At 26.9% G+C, this 20081-nt stretch overlaps 1 protein-coding gene across 1 annotated transcript; it reads left to right on the top strand.

The window, feature by feature from the left end:
* The first annotated feature begins 521 nt into the window (after window positions 1–521).
* Window positions 522–3106, top strand: LOC135924437 (zinc finger protein 765-like). The gene is made up of 2 exons (XM_065459494.1): window positions 522–864; window positions 2409–3106. The coding sequence occupies exons 1-2, from the start codon at window positions 564–566 to the stop codon at window positions 3104–3106; spliced, it is 999 nt and encodes a 332-aa protein (XP_065315566.1). The 5' UTR covers window positions 522–563.
* The last annotated feature ends 16975 nt before the right edge of the window (window positions 3107–20081 follow it).

The following is a 20081-nucleotide window of genomic DNA, read 5'->3' as shown; positions in this document are numbered from 1 at the left end:
ACTCATGCAAAGATCCTTAACAGGCGGAAACATGCCATGCTTCGTGGATCTGTAATTCGAATACATTTTTTTAAAATTTTACTCAACCGTCAATCCTGATTACAAATTTTAAAAGGTATAAGTAATATTAAATAAAAACAGCATTGTATTCAATAATTAATATTATAATTAAATATGATGTTATTTGGTATTTTGTTTCATAACTAAAAATCATTTTTCTTGAAATTGTTTTTAAATTCAAATTGTTTATTTATTTTATTTCAAAATATTAAAAACAAAAATTTATAATATAATAAAAATAAAAATAAAAAAATAATCAGCTTTTTTTCCAAAATTTTGAAAGAAGAATTTATTCTCAATTGACGGAGAAAGGAAAAATAAAAAGCTTTACAATTATTTTGATTTTATTTTAAAAAAAAAAATTACATAGAATTGTTTTTATAATAATAAAAATTTTATTATCAAAGATCCTAATTTCAAAATCAAATTTATTATTTTTAATTTCAAAAATAAAAATAAAATATTGTTTCAAAAATTTAAATATTATTTTCCCATTTAGGAGAATGAAAGAATCGGAGAATATTTCTTTGGATATTACGCCACCAGACAATAGGTTAAAGTGCAATCGTTGTTCAAGAACATTTTCCAATGCTTTCCATCTTAATCAACATTTGAGAATTCATTTAGGAGTCAAACCCTATCGTTGCCTCATATGCTCAAAAAGGTTTACACAAATGTCTCATCTAACCCAACACACAAGGGTTCACACGGGTGATAGACCCTATATTTGCAAATTCGCCACCTGTAAAAAGAGATTCTCTCAAGTGACCAGTCTTTTATTCCATTCTAAGTGTCATCAAACAGGTTAACGATTAAAAAAAAATAATAATAATTTTGAAAGTTTATAAATTATCGTAAATATTTAGTTGAAAAAAAAACTAAAAAATCAATTTATTTGAAAAACATTAGAAAAGATAATCTTAAATATTTTCAAAGTTTAATTCAAATAATGTAATTTGTAGCATTTGATTAACTTAGTAATTTCAAAGGTGTAAAGTAAAGATCGGCATTGCATAGAAGGGCAAAAAAAATGAATTATGTCGGGCTGAAAATTTTTATTACTGATGTCTAATGTAAAGTTTCGGTTTAAACTTGAAGTATATCATTTAAAATCTGTCGATTATTTTAAACTTCAATAGTATTATTTCAAACTTTAATCATAAAATTTTTAACTTATTTTGGATCATATGGAAAGAAAATTTTAGAGATCTAAAATGACAAACAATTTTTTTTAAAAATAATTTATTGCTTAAATGATATATAAACTTGAAGAGAACAAAATTTTAATTAGATATTTCGATTAAATAAATATCTATCGGCAATTAACCGATATTATATGAAAATATAATGGACTATAAAACTTTTATATTTATCCGATAATTCTCACTTAACCGGTTTGCCCTTATAAGATATTTAACATTTTTTTAAAGCGATATTTTAAAATGGGACATTTTTGTACTTAGGGATATTGCACCTAACGGATCATATTTAAACAGTTTTATCTGTGTTTATATATAATCATATATGTTTAGGATGTGAAATGGACCCGCCAATTTAAAATTATTTACCGAGGGCAAATTTTAAAATTAAAGAATCTGATTTGACCGGAAGTGCCAGCATGTGTATAGTAACCAACATTAAATTTCAGACAATTTTAGTTTCTATAAATTAATATAAATTCGAGTAGTTCAAAAGTTAGTGCCAAAAATTTCTGAATTTTACAGTGTGGAGTAATCTAGACATGCTGGAATATATTTCCGGGCAAATTAGAATTTTAAAATGACGATAGTACATATTATATCAGCTAAAAAAATTAACAGGATTACTATGAAGGGAAGGGGGGGGGCATAGAGGCTCGAGCCTCCTGAAGAATTTGAATAGCTTCCTGAATGAAAAGAATTAGAATTTTTTTTTATAAATTTCATTTTATAGCTAGGCTTTAAGGAGCAAGTACACAAATTTTTATGAGCATAAATATATTTTGCTTTTTTATAATTTTGGGGTAAAAAACGAGGTTTTTTCGTAAAATATCTCAAACCAGGAAGATTAAAGATGGACATGGGTAAGAAGTTCACACCAAATTTAAGGTCTTTATGCTCAACGGTAAAAGTTATTTACGTTAACATTGTTACCCCGTCTAAATATTCTGTGTTATAATACCGAAGGCAGGAAAAAACGGGTCGAAGGCCCCAAAATAAGGGTATGTATGCTTCGCCCCCTATAAAAGTTATATAAGTAATCCCCTTGAGATGATACATGTTAATGACGATGTAAAAAAAATAATACTCTTATTTAAACATATTAAACCTTAGAATGATCTTATATTATTATTTATTCTTAAACAAAAGATTTACCCTACAAATGCAACAGTTGTTACAAATGTTTTTCGGGGGAAAACAAGTTAAAAGAACATATATATTCTCATTTTTATTCTAAGCATTTGAGGATTTACATATGTACAGAATGCGGAATGTCCTATTCCGAAATCTCGAAACTCAAGGAGCACATGCTTAAAAATTCGTGTCGACCAAAATTGTTAAACAATAAAAAAAATGTTAATAAATATATTCGTATACCGAAAAATAACAAATCTAACGTGCATAATTTATCCCTTTCTTCGTCATCAAAATCCGACGGAGTAAATAAAACTAAAATTAGCCCTAAATCGCAATATAAAATTGCGACATTTCCTGTACAAAGTTATGAAGGAACGCATATTAACAATTTAAATACTAATCCCATTAACCAAGCCGAATTAAACTACCAAGCTTTATGTTTCAAATACGAATGGGGAAATTTTAAGTTTCTGAACAACACTTTCAATGTTAACAAATCAGAAACAGCTAGTATTATTGATGATGTATTAAAAACGCAGGAGATGAGACCTAGTGTGATAAAAATAGTCAAAGGAGACGTTAATCCCTTTATCTGGACTAGAGCCGAAGGTAATTCGTTTAGGGATCACGAAAATTCATTAAATATCGTTCAAACTACATTTAAACAAAATATAACCAGAGAATCTATAATAAAAAAATGTACCCTTTAAAAGAATATTCATAACTTAGTATTTATTAAGATTCGCGCGTCTTATATTTAGTAATAAATATGGCATTTTTCAATATTCGGGAAAACAATTTATTTAGAAAAAGTTTAATTATTTGATGAATATTTAGAATATGATTGCATATAATTTTAATATAATACAATATAATTAAATTAGTATAATATTTAAATAAAAATTATTCTATAATAATATGCTACCCATATCATATATATTCCAAAAATCTTAATGGGTTTTAATTTATTTAGTAGACATGTAAGGGAGGCCGGGCTATGCACCTTTTACCCTGACAAACTATTTTAGTTCAAAATTAAAGACACTAAAAGTGGAGTTCCGCTAATCACCCGAAGGTCGAATCGGGCTTGGATATAAATTTAAAACTGGTTTTTATTTTAAAAAAATAGGACCATATTCGGGCGTAGAATAAAAAAATTTTGGGCTGGGACTTAAAAATTTATAAAAATATCAGGGTAGGATTAGACCAAAAAAATTGAATTTGAAAAGCTCTAACGCAGGCTCGAACTACTTATGTTATCCACATTGTGTAACTTTGTATCTCAAAGGCTCTAAGCAAAGTCCTATAACTTGAGAGGGAGAAATTAACATTTTTATCGGACTTTAACATTTTTATCATAATCAAAAAAATCATCATTTCTTATCTGAAGATATTTTTTTTATGATTTCTATCACAAAAGATTTTTTTACACATAAAAATTGCTATTTTGAGACTTGCTCAAAATTTTAGGGGAGATACTTATGAGATTTTATTATTAACGAAATATTTAAATTATTTGAAATCAAATAATTGATTATTAATAGTCGAATTCAAATCAAATATTTGATTTCAAATAATTAGAAAATTCATTTCAAGTTCTAAGTGCTAACCATTGATGAAACTTTTAATTGTCAAATTTAGTTAGTAAAGATCCTATTTTACAAAAATTTGACATCCTGTATAAAGTCTTTTTTAGTGGGATTAAAAGTGTCTTTAGATAAACGGGAGGTGCCAAACTGATAAAATATTTGAGAACGCTTAAGTATTAAAATTTTACAGTTATTACTTTGTAATCGTATCGTTATATTATTTTTTATATAGATGGGATACCCATACCAATTCAATAAAAATTTTCGGCTCACTTCAAAATTTTAACAATAGAATCCTAAATTAGGCATTATGCACACCTTTAATAATTATAATAAAAGTGAATTTTGCGGAAAATTGTATCCATACTTATAGGCATTTGTAAAATATTGTATTTGTATGAAGATCCATTTGAAAAGTATCTTTTAACAACTCTGCTAATTATTATGATTGTTAATATTCTTAAAACAAGGGCTTGTTGTTAATATCCCATAATAATCTTGTTTAAAAAGAAAATGTTATATAAGATTAATTGATATGTGGATATTGTCTCGCAAATTTACCTTAACTTACAATATCTTTTATGTTATTGTTATATAAAATAACAAAATAGGATACTTCTAAAATCAATGCAATTTAACAGTTATTTCCTAAACATGAAAAAGATATGTCTCGGTGATATATTATAACTGACATTGAATAATTATAAATAAATTGTTTAAGCTTTTGAATACTTTCACGAGAACTGAACCATGTTCATAATTATAAATAACCTAATGCGTTTTATTTTATTATTGATATGTTTTGCTAACATAAATATTTTTTTTAGTTCTCACTCAAATTATAAATTTCTGAGACTGTTTTTCTTATCTCCCCTTCCAAACGTCACCCTGTCTGGCATGTAATGTATACATGTAAATTCTAAGCACTATAAATTTCAAGGAAAATGCAAACACTTTCTTAACATTTAGATATGTAGAAAATTATACAATGCGAGGCAAATCAGTATGTAATGTAAAATTTGTATAAATTTTTATTTTATACACCTAATAAAAACAAAAATTTTAACAAGAGAAAATTATAGAAAGAAGATAAACGCTTTGATATGCAATTTTTATTTATTTTTTTTTAAAATCCCATCATTTTAAATGGAGTAGCTTATCAGGTTTTGAATAAAATATTTAATTTTACTGAAGGCTGAGTTACCAAAACATAGAAAATAAATTTCTTCGAAACTTTCAAAACTTTATCGAAAAACACGAAATAAGTCTCTTTTTTTAATCGAAAAAATTATATATGGCCAAAAACATATTTGTGAAATTTTCAAGATTTTATCATTCGGTTTTCCTTAAAGTTTATACAACTTTTGGGATGTTTAAAATAGGTTTTGGAGGTAATTTTTAAAATTTACGAGAGTGAAGGAAGGAGGGAGGCATTATATGTAATTAAAAAAATCGTCAAACCATTCTTAAAAAAATTAACAACAGACTTAAACCTAGAGAAAATTTTTATCGCCAAACACTTTTTAGCATATTTTATATCGCAAAAGAATTTTAGAGCAAATTTTTGCAAACCAATTCCTATAAATTTTAACAGCGGAAACAATATCATGTGAGTTTACTTTTTCGAAGCCTTAATCTCGAACACATTAGATCAAAATATCTACCCCAAGATTGATATCGCGATTAATTCGAGAATATTTTTGAGCTAATTATATCAACTTTTTTACCGCCGAGATATTAAAGCGAAATAATGAATATATTAAATGCGTTTATCAATGGAAAGTAATATATTCAATGATAATTTCCCCACATAATTTCTTAAATCATAAGGCGCTAAATGTTTTACAAGTTTTTCGTTGCTTAATAGTTGTAAGTATGTAAGTTGGCTTACGACCTTTTTCTGATATGATGAAAAATAATTTAGTGATTTCTTCATAGTCTCTCTAACTCATAATAGTAAGTAAGTAGGGTATATTTTAGGACCAGTTCCTTCCACATTAATAAACTTTCGCCCCCCACCCCTTCTCCTAACATAAAAATGAGCTTTAGGCAATTAAAAGTAAATTTTGAAAAATATTATATAAATTTATTACCTAAGTTATTGATCTTGAACTGTATAAATTTTAATATTAAATAAATAAAAAAAATAACTGCATCTAATTTGCCCTGTCTTGTTTTCCTAAATTAGACCTTGTATTGAAGTACCAATTAATAAATTATTCGTTAAAAAACTAAACTATTTCTTACACATCAAAATTATCCATTCGCGGTATCTATCCAAACCAAATTATTATTCTGAGCTAGAGGTCTGCAATGGCGAGTTTTTAGCCCGCCCTCCCCCACCAGCCCATCTAAGTGGGCGGACGGGCGAGCGGGTTAAAATTTCACAACTTTTATTTGTTATTTTAAATAATTTATGTAAATATTTTTAAAAAATGCTCCATTATTCAACATTTTTTAAACCAATCGATATCTGAGGATATGTTGATATCTATAACATAAACGTGAATGATCTAATTTTACCCGTTTCTTCAAAAGCAAAGAGAATTCAATTAAAGGTATTAAATTATTGCAATGTTAGATAGCATCCACGTCAAAATTAAACAACAAAAGATGTGGCTGTTACAGAGGATGGCATTTTACCTGTTAAATAACAAAATATTTAAATCTTAAAATAATGAGTTTTTGTATAATTTAGCAAGATTTTAGGGTACTAAGTTTAGTTTAAGTTTATCATTTATAAACAATTAATTTAAATTACTTTATTTTATTTTTTATTAATGGTTTCACTTTTTATTTAAATATCTCACTTAAGTAGAGGATATACTTCAAATGGATATCCTATTTTCGTGGAAACGACAAGAAAATATTTATCGAAGCTATCATGATTAATCAGTGTTCTGAACGAGGAATCAACATTGCTGTAAGGTTTATAGAACAAAAAGGAACGTGCGTGAATCCAGAAAATGTGGATTCATTATTATTTTGCATTTTAATTTAGAAATTATATCAATAAATATTAATTTTATATTTATATTTTTTACATAAATATTTTATTAAATCAAATAAATTCCTTATCTGTAATATAAATTGAATATTATTTTTAATTAGATTTTAATAAAATTGAAAGAATGAGGATATTTAAATTTTATGGGCGGCTTGGATTAAAAAATTTTTTGTATAATGGGCGGACGAGTAAAAAATATTAGACTATTGGGCAGGCGGATAAAGAATTTTAGACTCATAGGCGAGAGGGCAGATATATTTTTTAAACTATGGGCGGGCGGGTTAAATTTTTTAGAAATAATGGACGAACGGGCTTATGGGCTAGCTCATTGCAGACCTCTATTATGAACATCCCATAATTCCAATTTGGAAATTAAAATGATAATCGACTTATATTATTTCCCTCGGATTGTAATCTTAAACGCTCAGAATTTTTTTTATCTACTTACTCAACATTCAGAATATTCAAAGTCGAATCGAATAGTAACGAATACTAATAGTAAATTTTGTTTTGTTTGAATGAATTAAGAATTGATTCGAATAATACATACAAAATTATATGAATAATTCGTTTATTCGATAAATTATTCGGAATAATTATTCATGGTTTTTTAAATAAAATTTATTTATTTCTATTGATAAACCTATCCAAGGTGATGTGATTAATTGGCGTACAACTGAAGGCTTTATTTATAATTTGCTATTAAAAAATCGCCTGTCAATCATAAAAAGGAGAAATACTAATTTAAAAAAAAACTATTTTCCTTAAAAATTGGTTTGGCATTATAAATAAATATTTCTTGTTAGTTAACTAAAAATAAGCCAAGCTTAGATATATATTTTTTTGAAGGTATTTTTGTTTACGATAAACAGCAATTATATATAGGGTGGATAATTAAAATAACTCGGTTCTCCTAATTTCTTCAGAATTTTTAAACATTCTTGTAGAGGTATATATTATAGTGATAAATTCGGGTTCGGGCTGGGCCGATTCGGGTTTAAATTTTTTTTAATATGATATCCTTACATTTTGTCAAATAAATTGATATATTTTAAAATAATTGCAAAAGAAACAAGGCGCTAATATTTTTAAGAAATTTTTTAATTTATTTTATTTAAATAAATTATGGCCTGGTCGAGCAGACAAATAATTTTCATTTTGTCGGGCTTTTTGAGACAGATAAAAAAAAATTTATTCGGGATCGGGCAGGGCAGGACAAATTATTTTTTTAAAAAAATTGGGCCGGGTTTGAATAATTAGGCCCGATGTAGATCACGAATATAAGTATTAAACTCCTCCCATAAAGGAGCTAAATAAGCAATTTTTTTTCCAATTCCTAACTACTAGTACCTTATGTAATATTATATAGTAAATGAAATTTTTAGTTATAAAAAAAATTATTGCCAGCTTGTCAAAATATATATTTTTTTTAAAAAAAAATTTATTTTTAGTTGTATAATTTATATATTTTTTTTACACACCCCCAATCCCACCTTTTTTTTTATTCCTTTATAAAATAATAGTTTTATTATATTTTTATACTATGCTGCCCATAAGGATTAACCAGCATAATAATATTTCTAAAAATATGTAATGGATAATATCGCGAGATTCTGTAAATCTCCAAGCTATGTAGTGAAGTTCAGCGGTTCGGTCTATCGGTCTTAGACTGGGACTGGATCAGGAATATGGGCTGGTCTATTTTCGAAGACTGGGGCCCGGACCGATTTTTTTTTTACTAATATTTTAAGTTTACTTTACTATCCAATTCATATAATATTTTACTAAATTTCTGTGCATATTTTATTTTTACGTTACTTTTCTAGAGGAGTTACTTCAAATTTTGTGATTTTTTTTAGCTTATTTCTATTTTGTAATATTCTATAAAAACTAAAAGTTTGTCAAAAAAGGCAATAACTTTTAAATTAAATATTTGGATAATTTGAAATTGGTTTTTAAGTATAATGATAATATATAGTTTATATTGTATTGCAGAAATAACAAAATATATTTAATTTAAAAAATTTCTAGCACAAAAATATATGCATCTTTAGGGGAGAAAAACTAATCAACAGGAGAGATCGAATTAATAAAACAAACATAATTAGCCTTAAGAATGGTTCTTGCGATTAAAGATCTGCAAATCACGGCCCAACCCATACCTGATCCGGACGAGTTTCGGACCAAGCCGGGTCTATTTTAAAAACATAATTTTGGGCCGGATCGGGTCGGGCTTAAATTTTTAAATATGATATCATTACATTTTATCAAATAAATTGATATATTTTAAAAATTCTTGCAAGAAACAAGGCGCTAATAATTTTTATTCGTATATTTTTTTTACAATCAAAAAAAATTTTTTTTTCTACATTTAAATAAACTGGACCGGGCTGGTCTGACAAATAATTTTTATTTGAGGTTGGGCCTTTCGTGACAAATAAAAAAAATTTCGTTTGGAGTTAGAAAATTAGGATGCTGATCACTCATTGCGATCCTCTGCCTCTAATTTGGCGGCCAACGTTTTTATAAATTTTTATCCAAATTATTTGTATTATTTAATATATTAATCATATTTGATTTAATATTGTTAACATGAAATACTTTTATATTTGATAAAATATAAAACAAAAATTAAATTAGGTAAATATAAATAAAAATTTAATATAACAAAAAAATGAAAGGGCCATTTTTTCTGTTTAGGACGTCTGGACCGATCATTTATTTAAGGACCATTATCCAGTCAGGTTTATGTATACCGGTCTGGTTCGGACCAAAAGCCGGATTGTGACCTTCACTAAGGCTATATCACATAAAAACAAAATAGCAATATTAAAGTTTGTTTCTTTTTAAATCAAAAAAACTGAATAATCAAACATATGATTTAAAAATTTTGTGAAATCTTACGCTATGTACCGAACCGATCTAATATCGAAGTAACATCATGTATTACTTGAGCTCTCGTGTTTGGTCGTGGATTTATTGATCGATATTTATTTTTCATGACCCCCCCCCCCCCCCAAGAAAAACATTTTACAACAGGATTATGGTAATAAGTATCGAGGATATTCGATTCGGGTTTTGTAGCCGTCAATAAAAATGGCTTTTGGGAATCGAAGCATTTTTATTAACTATTTAAGTCTTTCTGGGTGCATTTTTACTAGCTTTGGTAGGACTTAAGTTGTATATAATTGTTGGTGCTATAATATAGATTAAATATGTTTTTGTAATTTTGATGACATGGATTGGTGAGTTAGAGAATGTGTTAGCTAAAGCAGTATCTGGAGATATAGGTATGTATATAGCAAAATATGGGATACTTATAAACCACATTATAGATACATTACACACCTATATAGGCTAAAGATCCTCTGGAGGAAGGCCCTATGTTAGATCAAAACGATTGTAAAAATGCGGAAATTTTAAGGCCGTATATTGATCAAAAACTAAAAACAAATGCCATATTCTTGAGGTGGTTAGGTTAACATCAATAACTTAGGCCCTGCATAAAACCAAGGGTACTATTATAAAGTCACGATGCAATGTCAGAATCTTCCCATTCATATGAAGATTTTGTACATTTAATCGGTTTTGGTTCAAATCATTATTTAAGAAAATAAATATTTTAGTCAGAAGAAATTACAAGTAGTCCATACAGAAAATCTACTATATATAGAAAATATTATGATAAAATCTAACATTCTTCTTGATGATGCCGGCCTTTGATTTTAAATAGAATATGACTATGAAACCGCTACCAACTAATATTATTATCCAAATGATTAATTTTCACCACGAAGATTAACAAAAATAATTTCTCTTATAATTGACGGTTGTAATATTTATAATAGTTATAATTATTCTTCATAAGTAAACAGGAATAAATAAATTTATGAAATTAATTACCATTAATCATTATAGACTTTTACAATTACTTTTTAGTATTAGGAATATATATATATATATTTATTATTTTAAATTTATATCCTATTTAATATAAAAATAATAAATATATATAATTACAATAAAATATAAGTAATTTTTGTTGTACATAACGGAATTTAAGAAAAATATATAATTTAACAATTCTTGAAATTTTAAGAAATTTAACAACCAACGATGGAAATATAATTAATGCAAATGATTATACGAGGAAGAAGGGGGGGATTTTATATAATTTAAGGAAGAAGAAGAAAATCTAGATTAATCGGGCTCCCCGGGGAATGAACCTATGAAGAATGTGAAATTAGATTTTATAATCTGAATTCCTATGCGATGACGTAAGTAGACTCCTTCTTTTGGGTCTCCTGATTTTGTTCTTAAGGTTCTGCCAATCTAAGAGCCTGACTTCCAAGAGATGTTAAGGTTGTCGTGACAACTGGTACGAATTTATACTCATCTGGAATATCCACATATTTATTTGTTTTAAAATATTCGGTGTATTTTAAAATGTCTTTATTGATGTTGGAGGGTGAGAGGGGGTCAACGCAGGAGAAATCCCACGCTAGAAATCGGTCATTCTCCCAAGGAATTTGTGTAATTCCATCGGGTCGTTTCCCATCCGTAAAGAGACCTGAGGGTTCTAAAGTGGCAGGAAAGCCTGCTGACTGTAAAGCTCGTTTTATGAGAGCATTACTACCTGTTATGCCGGATTGAGCGTCCACTGCTAAAGATGCATTGGAGGCAATGACGGCCAGTTTGACTTACTGTCCTTTTGCACTTGGCATATGAAACTGAGGTTGTTACATTTAATCGAATGGCTACAGCAAAACTGAATTCTTGATTTGAAAGTATGAGATCAAGATTTTTAGAGGGGATGGCATCCAAGTATTCATGTCCTGAACCTTGGTTGAGGGAAGCTAATAGGGCATGATCTTCAGATTGCAGTGTCGAAAAGAGGTAATCAACAGACCTTGCAATCATCGGATTATCCCAATCCTTTTGTTTATGGGAGGCTGGTGGTAGACATTCATCTCCAACTGAGGCTTTCCATATGACATAAGCTTCGTCAAGCAGTGCATCTGGCAAGGTCAGGTGATCAGTTATTATTTTGGAGCTTGCCAATCTGGATGAGATGAAACCACTAATTGATAAGGCTATGGGTGATCGTAACCCTAAGCCTCCTTTATTGCAGGGGAGAGTGGCTTGATGCCACGAATTAGAGTTAAATTTGAGGTTAGTTATTTTTTCCATGATGTTTTTAATTAAGGATTCATATGCTCTTAAGGGTTTGGGATGTTTAAAAACAGCAGTTGACCGTAGAGCATATAGGATCTTTGGTATATTGAAAAAATTTTTTATTAAGAAGAAAGATTTAATAACGATTATTCAATTAATTATTATACTCATATAACTTTATTATTCATTTTTAAATTATGCAACCATATATAAAATCAGGATCGTTTCAAAGTCAAGTTAGATTCTATTGATTTTAGTAAAAATATTTCTTGATAATTAAAATATACATTTTTTTTAAATATTTATTTAAAATTTATTTTTCCTTAATCAAAGATTCATGGGAAAAAGTTACCTCAAAGATAATTACATGCATTAAATTTGTAATCAATTAAAAATCTATTTTCCTACTATAAATATATCTATTATTATATAAAATATATTTAATTATTTTAAAATTTTGTCAAGAGGACGCTTTTTTAGTATATATATTATATATGAAAGAAAATTTCAAATTTCAGTCCAAGCTTCTTCTCTTATTCAATAAATTCTAATTTCGTAAGGTAATCCTTCCAGTTCACAATTTCTTTCTCAATTTAAATTAAAACTATCACTTTCAATAAATAGTTGAGATTATTAAAGAATTATATTTTTAATTATAAATAAAATCCCTTATTAAAAATAATTAACGATTAAAACAATATAGCACATGTACATATATAATTTATTTTTTTTAAAAAAACTGAATAGAAAATAAATTAAATTTAAAAAAAAATAAACAATTCAGAAATCAGCTTATTTGCATTGCTTGCGGAACCATGAACAATGCAATTACTATTTTTCTTTATTCCTTTTTTAAAATTATATTGTATAATTTTGTTATTATCTTATATTAAAACTTTAATTTAAGATATAAAAATTATTTCTAAAATAGGTAAATAACATGGTTTACGATAACTCAGTCAGCCAGGTACAAAGTTCATTTTTAAAAAACAAATTGTGTTTTTTTACCTTTTAAAAAAAAATTTTTGGTTTATCTTTTCATAGAATAATTGAAATTTGCTTAAAAAAATGACTATCTTATTTACCAGGGACATATATCATTCATGTAATGAGAATCATTAAAGATAAATGCGTTGTGCCCTTTTATAATTAATGTATTACCTATTATAATGATTTTAATTTTTTTAACTCCGAAAATTACCAATCATTTGACTAAATTATTTTTAACAGCATATAATGTTCGTGAAGCAGTAATTGGTTTACCGATCTCAGAGAATAGAATTAAAACTATTTCATAATTTCGCCCGCTGTTAAAGTTAGGTAAAAGTATGCAGGGTTAGGGAGTTTGCCAAAATCTGTATATTAAATATACTAAATACAAATGTTTATTTCAATACTTAGAAAGTATTCAGTATTTGTATTTTTTAAATACTAAAAAAATATCTCGTATTTGTTATGATTTTAGACCAATACAAATAGTTTTCTTTAGTTTTTATTACAGTTTTTTTATTATTATTGCACATATTTCTAATTTATAAATTTTACAAATAAACAGTATTTATAAATCCCTAAAGAAATACTCTTGAACTGAAACAAACAAAATATGTTCAAAATTCTCTTCAGTAAAATTATATTATACAATTCAAATGATGTTTGTTTTTTATAAAATATCGAAAACACGTCGATGATGTTTTGTTTTTTTGTTTTTGCTTTTTTTAAAATCAATATATTTTCCTTATAATATTTTTGCGCGAAATTTAGAAAACACTTTTAAATTATATCTAAATACTGTGAAATATATAATAATATTTGTTATTTATTTAACAATTTAGTCATAGATATCAAAATATTTGTAAGATAGATAAGGTTAAAAAAAATATATATAATTAATAATTATTTTACATATTAATCATGTATATCCCTGGTCATTTGATCGAGGGAGTATTGGTCAAATACGGTCAATTACTCTAAAATAACTGAAGAATTGAAAATATGCCTGAAAAAAAGAAAAAACGATAGAAATACATGGGATCACACTGCTGCTTATCTGGGTCCCCAATACCAAGGGGAACATCTCACTAGTAGTGAGTTTAATGAAGTATTACAAGGTATGAACAAAATATTTCAAGTAATATCATAAATTTCAGAAGTTAAAGCATCATGTTTAATAGAAAATTATGTGGAAAGCAGTAACTTTCATAAGAAACAATCAGATTCCAGGCTCATGTTATCGAATGGGCTTTGCTCCTTTTCCCATTAATAGAAGTGGCATTTTACTAATAATTTCTAGTTCTACTTTGTCTTCAGAAAGAAATTGGTGTATATGGGTTAACATTCTTACTAAAACCGAAATCAATTGAAAAGATTTCGACAACAGGAAAATTGATTAAAAAATAAAAATGATAATATTGAATATGAATCAGAACAAGCCTCTGCCACTGAAATCGAAACATAAGCTATTGAATGACAATGAATTTAAAAAATATTATAAAGTTAATATTGTCTTAAAAAACATTTATTTGAATTTGTCGGTATTTGACCGGTCAATTAACCGAATAGTATTTGATAGGTCAAATACACAACCTTGTAGATATCTAAATACTTGCAAGATAGATAAAATTTAACCTTTGAAATATTTTCATATCTTATTAATAAATGGGAAGATTATTATTCATTTTACCTAGAACAAGGTTGTTAAGTAAATGACCCCATTTTTAATAATGGCCCGAATAAGATTTTAGCTAAAATTATATTATGTAAGCCTAGACTTAACTCGTAGATGGTAGAAAGGGTTGGATCTTTATTTTCCAAATCTCGAGGCTTAGATATTATGATTTTGGCTAAAATATTAATCAGGCCATTTAACAACACTAGAAAAAACTTTTAGATACTGATAAGAAAGATACAATTATTTCCAAAATAATTGCCTTCTTTCTAGATTATTAATTAATTAAATAACTAACCTAAAGGTTAAGTATCAATTTTTTTTTTTAAACTGAATAGACAAAATTCTATTTTTATTGTAATAAACATAGAAAAATACAATAAAGATTTCGAAAATAAAATTTATTTGAATTTTTTTTTAATGCAAAAATTTGAATATTTTTTTATTATTTTCTTCCTTAGCAAGGGAAATTACTGGTTATTTGTTCAAGTAGATAGATTTTCATTGATTAATCCTGCACTACTAATCTTATAAACGGGTTACTTTAATACTAATCTATCGTAAATTCTAAATAATATTAAACCAATCGAGCTTTATACGAAATTTTTATTGTCAAATAATCATAATAAAGCATTATTAAATTCAAATATGTTCATGAAATAAAATTTGATTATAAAAATCGCATATATGGCAGCTTGATTTATCTGACAGATGCTATTTTTGCAGTGTCAGAATATTGTTGTCATAGCCCTCAATTTTGATAGACCAAACTTGCAAATACCTCGAATAGATTTGGGAAGATTTTTTCTTTTTTCCGATGGGGTTTTCCCTTTCCTAGAATATCTCCTATATGAACGTATACTCAAAGTGATGAAAAATCAAATACTTACGTTTTGACTATCAATAATACAATTTAAAAAAAGTTTTCTTAAGGGAAAATTATTTTTTTTAAATAAAAATAGGAAAAAAAATTATTATTTGCAAACGCGCCATTGGATATTTGTCAAATACGCTTCGTTATTTAGGAATGTCTAGTATTCCAGGATTAATAAAATTTTAAAATATAAGTAAAGTTTAGGAATTATGTGCTTTGTTAAGAAATTTTTTAAAAATCTCTTGGTGAATTTTGGTGAAGAATTGTTAAAGATAATATACCAGAAACTAGTAATGGCTAGAGTAACTAATGTTTTTGAGATAATATAAATTATTAATTTAAACCAACGTTTTAAACATTTGTTTTGACCAAATATTGAGTATTATCGAAAATCTAAAATAAATAGTTTAGTGTATCATAAATATGATTTGAGATGAAATAATGACAAGATCCTATCCTTTTCTATATTGAGTAAGGTGTAAAATAAATTCTATATATTTAATACTTTTACTTTAGATCTAAATCTGATATCAGACATAAAGAATAGCTTGGGCAGTTGGTACAGTCACGTGGCGATATTATATAAAATATTTAAATTTCTATTGTTCCTTATCAATCAAAATTGATTAATAATGATTAGTATTCATGATATTCAAGTTTCATATACAGACCTTATTAGAAATTCGATTCAGTTGAAGACGAAATTTATAACCGTCAAGGTCCGATTTAGATTCTGAAACAATAATGTAAATACCAATTTAACAGGTTTAGTTTGGATTCTTATATTTGATTAAAACTCTAAAATATAATACAAAGGATTCCACGCAAAATAAATTTCATCAAAAAAATGTTTTATATTGAGAATAAAAAAATTATGTTTTATGTTTTAATAAATAATCATGTTTTTTTATAATTTTAACAATGGTATTATTTTTATTATATTTTTTTAAATAAATAAAATTTTATTACTTAAAAAAAATTATTGAACTCTGGACCATAAATTTTAAATAAGTCAGCTTTGGGTTCAGTAAAATATTAAGGGTTTGAAGAGTTCTGGTTCAGGGTTCGATTATCTTTAAGAAGAATAAAACATAGAAATTCGAGAAAGATAATCATCATTAGCCATCGAACCTTTAAGTGAATGGAACGATTATTAGACATCAACAATGTGGTATACGATAAGTAATATTATACGAAAGTAAGGCAAAGGAGCAGGTCATCCAATCTTTCCAAGGTTAGTGCCATATATAGCAGACGGTTGTCCAAATAAAATATGTTAGGGTATAAAAAATATTTTCAATTATCAAGGAAGAGGGATGTCTTTTATGGGGATTAAGATTGATCGTTCCAAGGATTCCAAGTATCGGTATTACAATTAAGGATATTCTGGTACAACAGGCATAAAATCACTTACCCTAGAATATGTATGAGGGGCATCAGTAAATGAAAATATTGAGCACTTTATAGACACATGGGTCTTTGTTAAAGTTATGGAGATATTTGAAAACGGGTTAGTATGCGTGTCTTAATGTGAGAAGACAGTTGGCTTGATTAAACATACTTTAATTTTGCAGCACTATTTCAAGGATGGGTAATAAATATCGATGGCTATAGTAAATGGTCAAAGATAAAGGTCAGTTCAACAAATAGTATAGAAACTGTTTAAACTTTATAAGAAAGATTTGAAAAAGGCAATATATTTTAAGAATTTTTATATTAACTTACTCATAAGACACAATATTATCTAGTCATACCCAAGGAAAGGGACAGCTGAGAGTTTTATAAAGCCTTAAAATTTTTCTTAGAAAAACCTGGAATAATGCAAAAATTCTCAAATTTTTCTAAATAAATAAAAAAAATTACAAGACATCAAGATCATATTTTATTAACATTTACTTTACAGATTGATGCCCTTTAATTATTAATTTCAAATGCATTAATTATCATCAATATATAAAATAACACTTCTCTCTCCAAATAATATTACTTATTATTAAACACACTGACACAGTGGCTTTAAAAAACGGTTTCAATTCATAAATAAATTTCTCATAATGAAGGGAATTTCAAGGAATTGTTGAAACTTTTATGTAATAATAATGATAACTATATAAAGCTTTTTGAAAGCTCTGCTAAAAATGCCACCTGCCCTACCTTAGTCCAAATCTTTAAAATGAAATAATAGCCATATGCAAATAGGTTCATAAAATTTCTTCAAAAGTGAGAGCATCACCATTTTTTAATATTTTGGCAGATGAGACTTCGATGTTGTTAACATAGAGCAATTATCCATAGCGGTGAATTCTTTGTTCAATTTATTGACTTACATGACTCTAAATCAAAGACGTTAGCCAAAATATTTTAGCATCCATTTAAGACCTAGATTTAAATTTAAATCTAATGAAGGATATGATAGAGTTCCCTGATTGGTCACGTTAAAGGGGTGCAGTATATGTTCACTATAGTTCACATTGCCTAAATTTGATGAAATATGAGGCATGCGAAATTCGAGACATCAGGAACAGTTTACGTAAAAATATTTTAATTTAATTGGATTTTATTATGTATTATAGATATCTTTTTATAATTCTAATATATTTTTAAATATAGAAACAATATCGTCGGTTTGTGACTTTTTTACACCACCCAAGAAGAGGCAGCCTTTTAACCGAACGTTTATGATGTTGATTCATATAATCAAAAAAAACTAATAAGATTTTGCCCAACTATTTATTGTAAGACAACAATCAGTGAGACTTTTCATCGATTATATGAAGTTATTTTTGCAGCGCTCGAATCCTACATATCAAGCAAAGTAAAGGATTCCGCAGATGCTGAAAATCTTTTGCAGGATATTACGAATCCACATTTTTAATATCAATTCAATGTGTATATTTTTTATTAAATTATACATATGATTTTAGCAAAATGCTACAAAAAATTGATTTGGATTTAAGGGAGGTTATGAATAGGTCAAAGGGCAATGTTGAAATAACAAATATCAGAGATAATGTGGATGAAAATTTCATGAAATATACGAGAAAGTAAAGGAGATCGCTAATATGTTTGGGATTGAAATTTTTAAACCTAGAGTAGTTTTAGACAGTCCAATCGCTTAAATATTAATGCATCTACGATTGAGGATTTTTATAAAATAAATATTTTATACGAAATTTTTATTTAAATTAAATGAAAGATTTATTAGTCACAATTTTATTTTAAAAAGCTTTTATTTTCTTTTGTAAGTTGAGTCTGAATTGTTGATTACACTTGAAACGCGAGAGGATATTAAGAAAATCTCATTTTATTCTGATGATTTATCAGGATCGCATGATAAATTACTGTGATGTCGTATTTTGATAAAAATCTTGATAAAATAGAATAATCTTTGAGGCCAAAAAATGCTTTGCAGTCCCTTTCCATGTGTTATTGCATTTTAGATTCTCTGCCTATTTTTAATAAAACTATTGCATTTGCAATATGAATTATTTATATTTTGATTCATTTGTATTAATTATAATTGTTAAATTTTTTTTTTTAAATACCGTACAAGAATTACTTATATTTTATTGAATTATATTTTTTTAAATATAGTTGTATACAATAAATTTTTAATATAATAATCTGTATAAAATTTCTACATTTTGAAATTTATTTTATTGTATTTTATCATTAAAATAAATAAGGGATGTTATTTATACCATATTATTTTAACAATAAATAAAATTTATTATTATTTTTAATACTCAATAAGATATATTGAGTGATCATAAAAATGGAAGGTTTGGGGGGGAGGGCAAATTTTTTTCTTCTTTCTACACTGGATAGATTAATTTACAACTTATTAAACATTTATAAAATTTTTAGAATAATGTTTCCAACCGCTTATTAATCATAAATTTGGCCAAAATTCTTATACTAATATTCTTTCATTTATGCTGGCTACTATAGTGTAGTGTTGTTAAACGGCTAACTCAATATTTTACCAGAAAAATATTGCCTACGCCTTGAGATTTTGCTAATAGATGTTCAAACCTTTGTTCTTTCTACAAACAAAATCTTCAGTCATCCTTAATATTATTCAGGATGAAATATTGAGTTAGTCGTTTTTAAAAATCGGCTGAAAAAGAGCCGTTTAACAACATTAATAGTGATTTGACACTAATAAAGCACATAATATTAGCAAAATTTAAAAATAGGGTTTGAGAGCGAAGCCCCCCAAAAAAAATTTAAACCCCCCCCCCCCCCATGGATAAATATCCTGGCTACGCCACTGCTCTGACACTATGGCAAATTACAGTTACACCGAGGACACTCATCCACTCCACTGGTACGCTCCTTTGAGGTAATGGAGTATCTATTCATACTTATCTTA

This window comes from Gordionus sp. m RMFG-2023, chromosome 2 (assembly GCF_954871325.1).
Source record: "Gordionus sp. m RMFG-2023 chromosome 2, tfGorSpeb1-WG-v2, whole genome shotgun sequence".
Taxonomy (NCBI): domain Eukaryota; kingdom Metazoa; phylum Nematomorpha; class Gordioida; order Chordodea; family Parachordodidae; genus Gordionus; species Gordionus sp. m RMFG-2023.
This window is presented reverse-complemented; position numbering and strand designations above follow the sequence as displayed.

Bases quoted from the DNA above. Each gene is read 5' to 3' on its own strand.
- LOC135924437 (XM_065459494.1), top strand. From the start codon at position 564: ATGAAAGAATCGGAGAATATTTCTTTGGATATTACGCCACCAGACAAT. The intron at 865-2,408 runs GTTAACGATTAA...CTTAAACAAAAG, and splicing joins TTCTAAGTGTCATCAAACAG to ATTTACCCTACAAATGCAAC.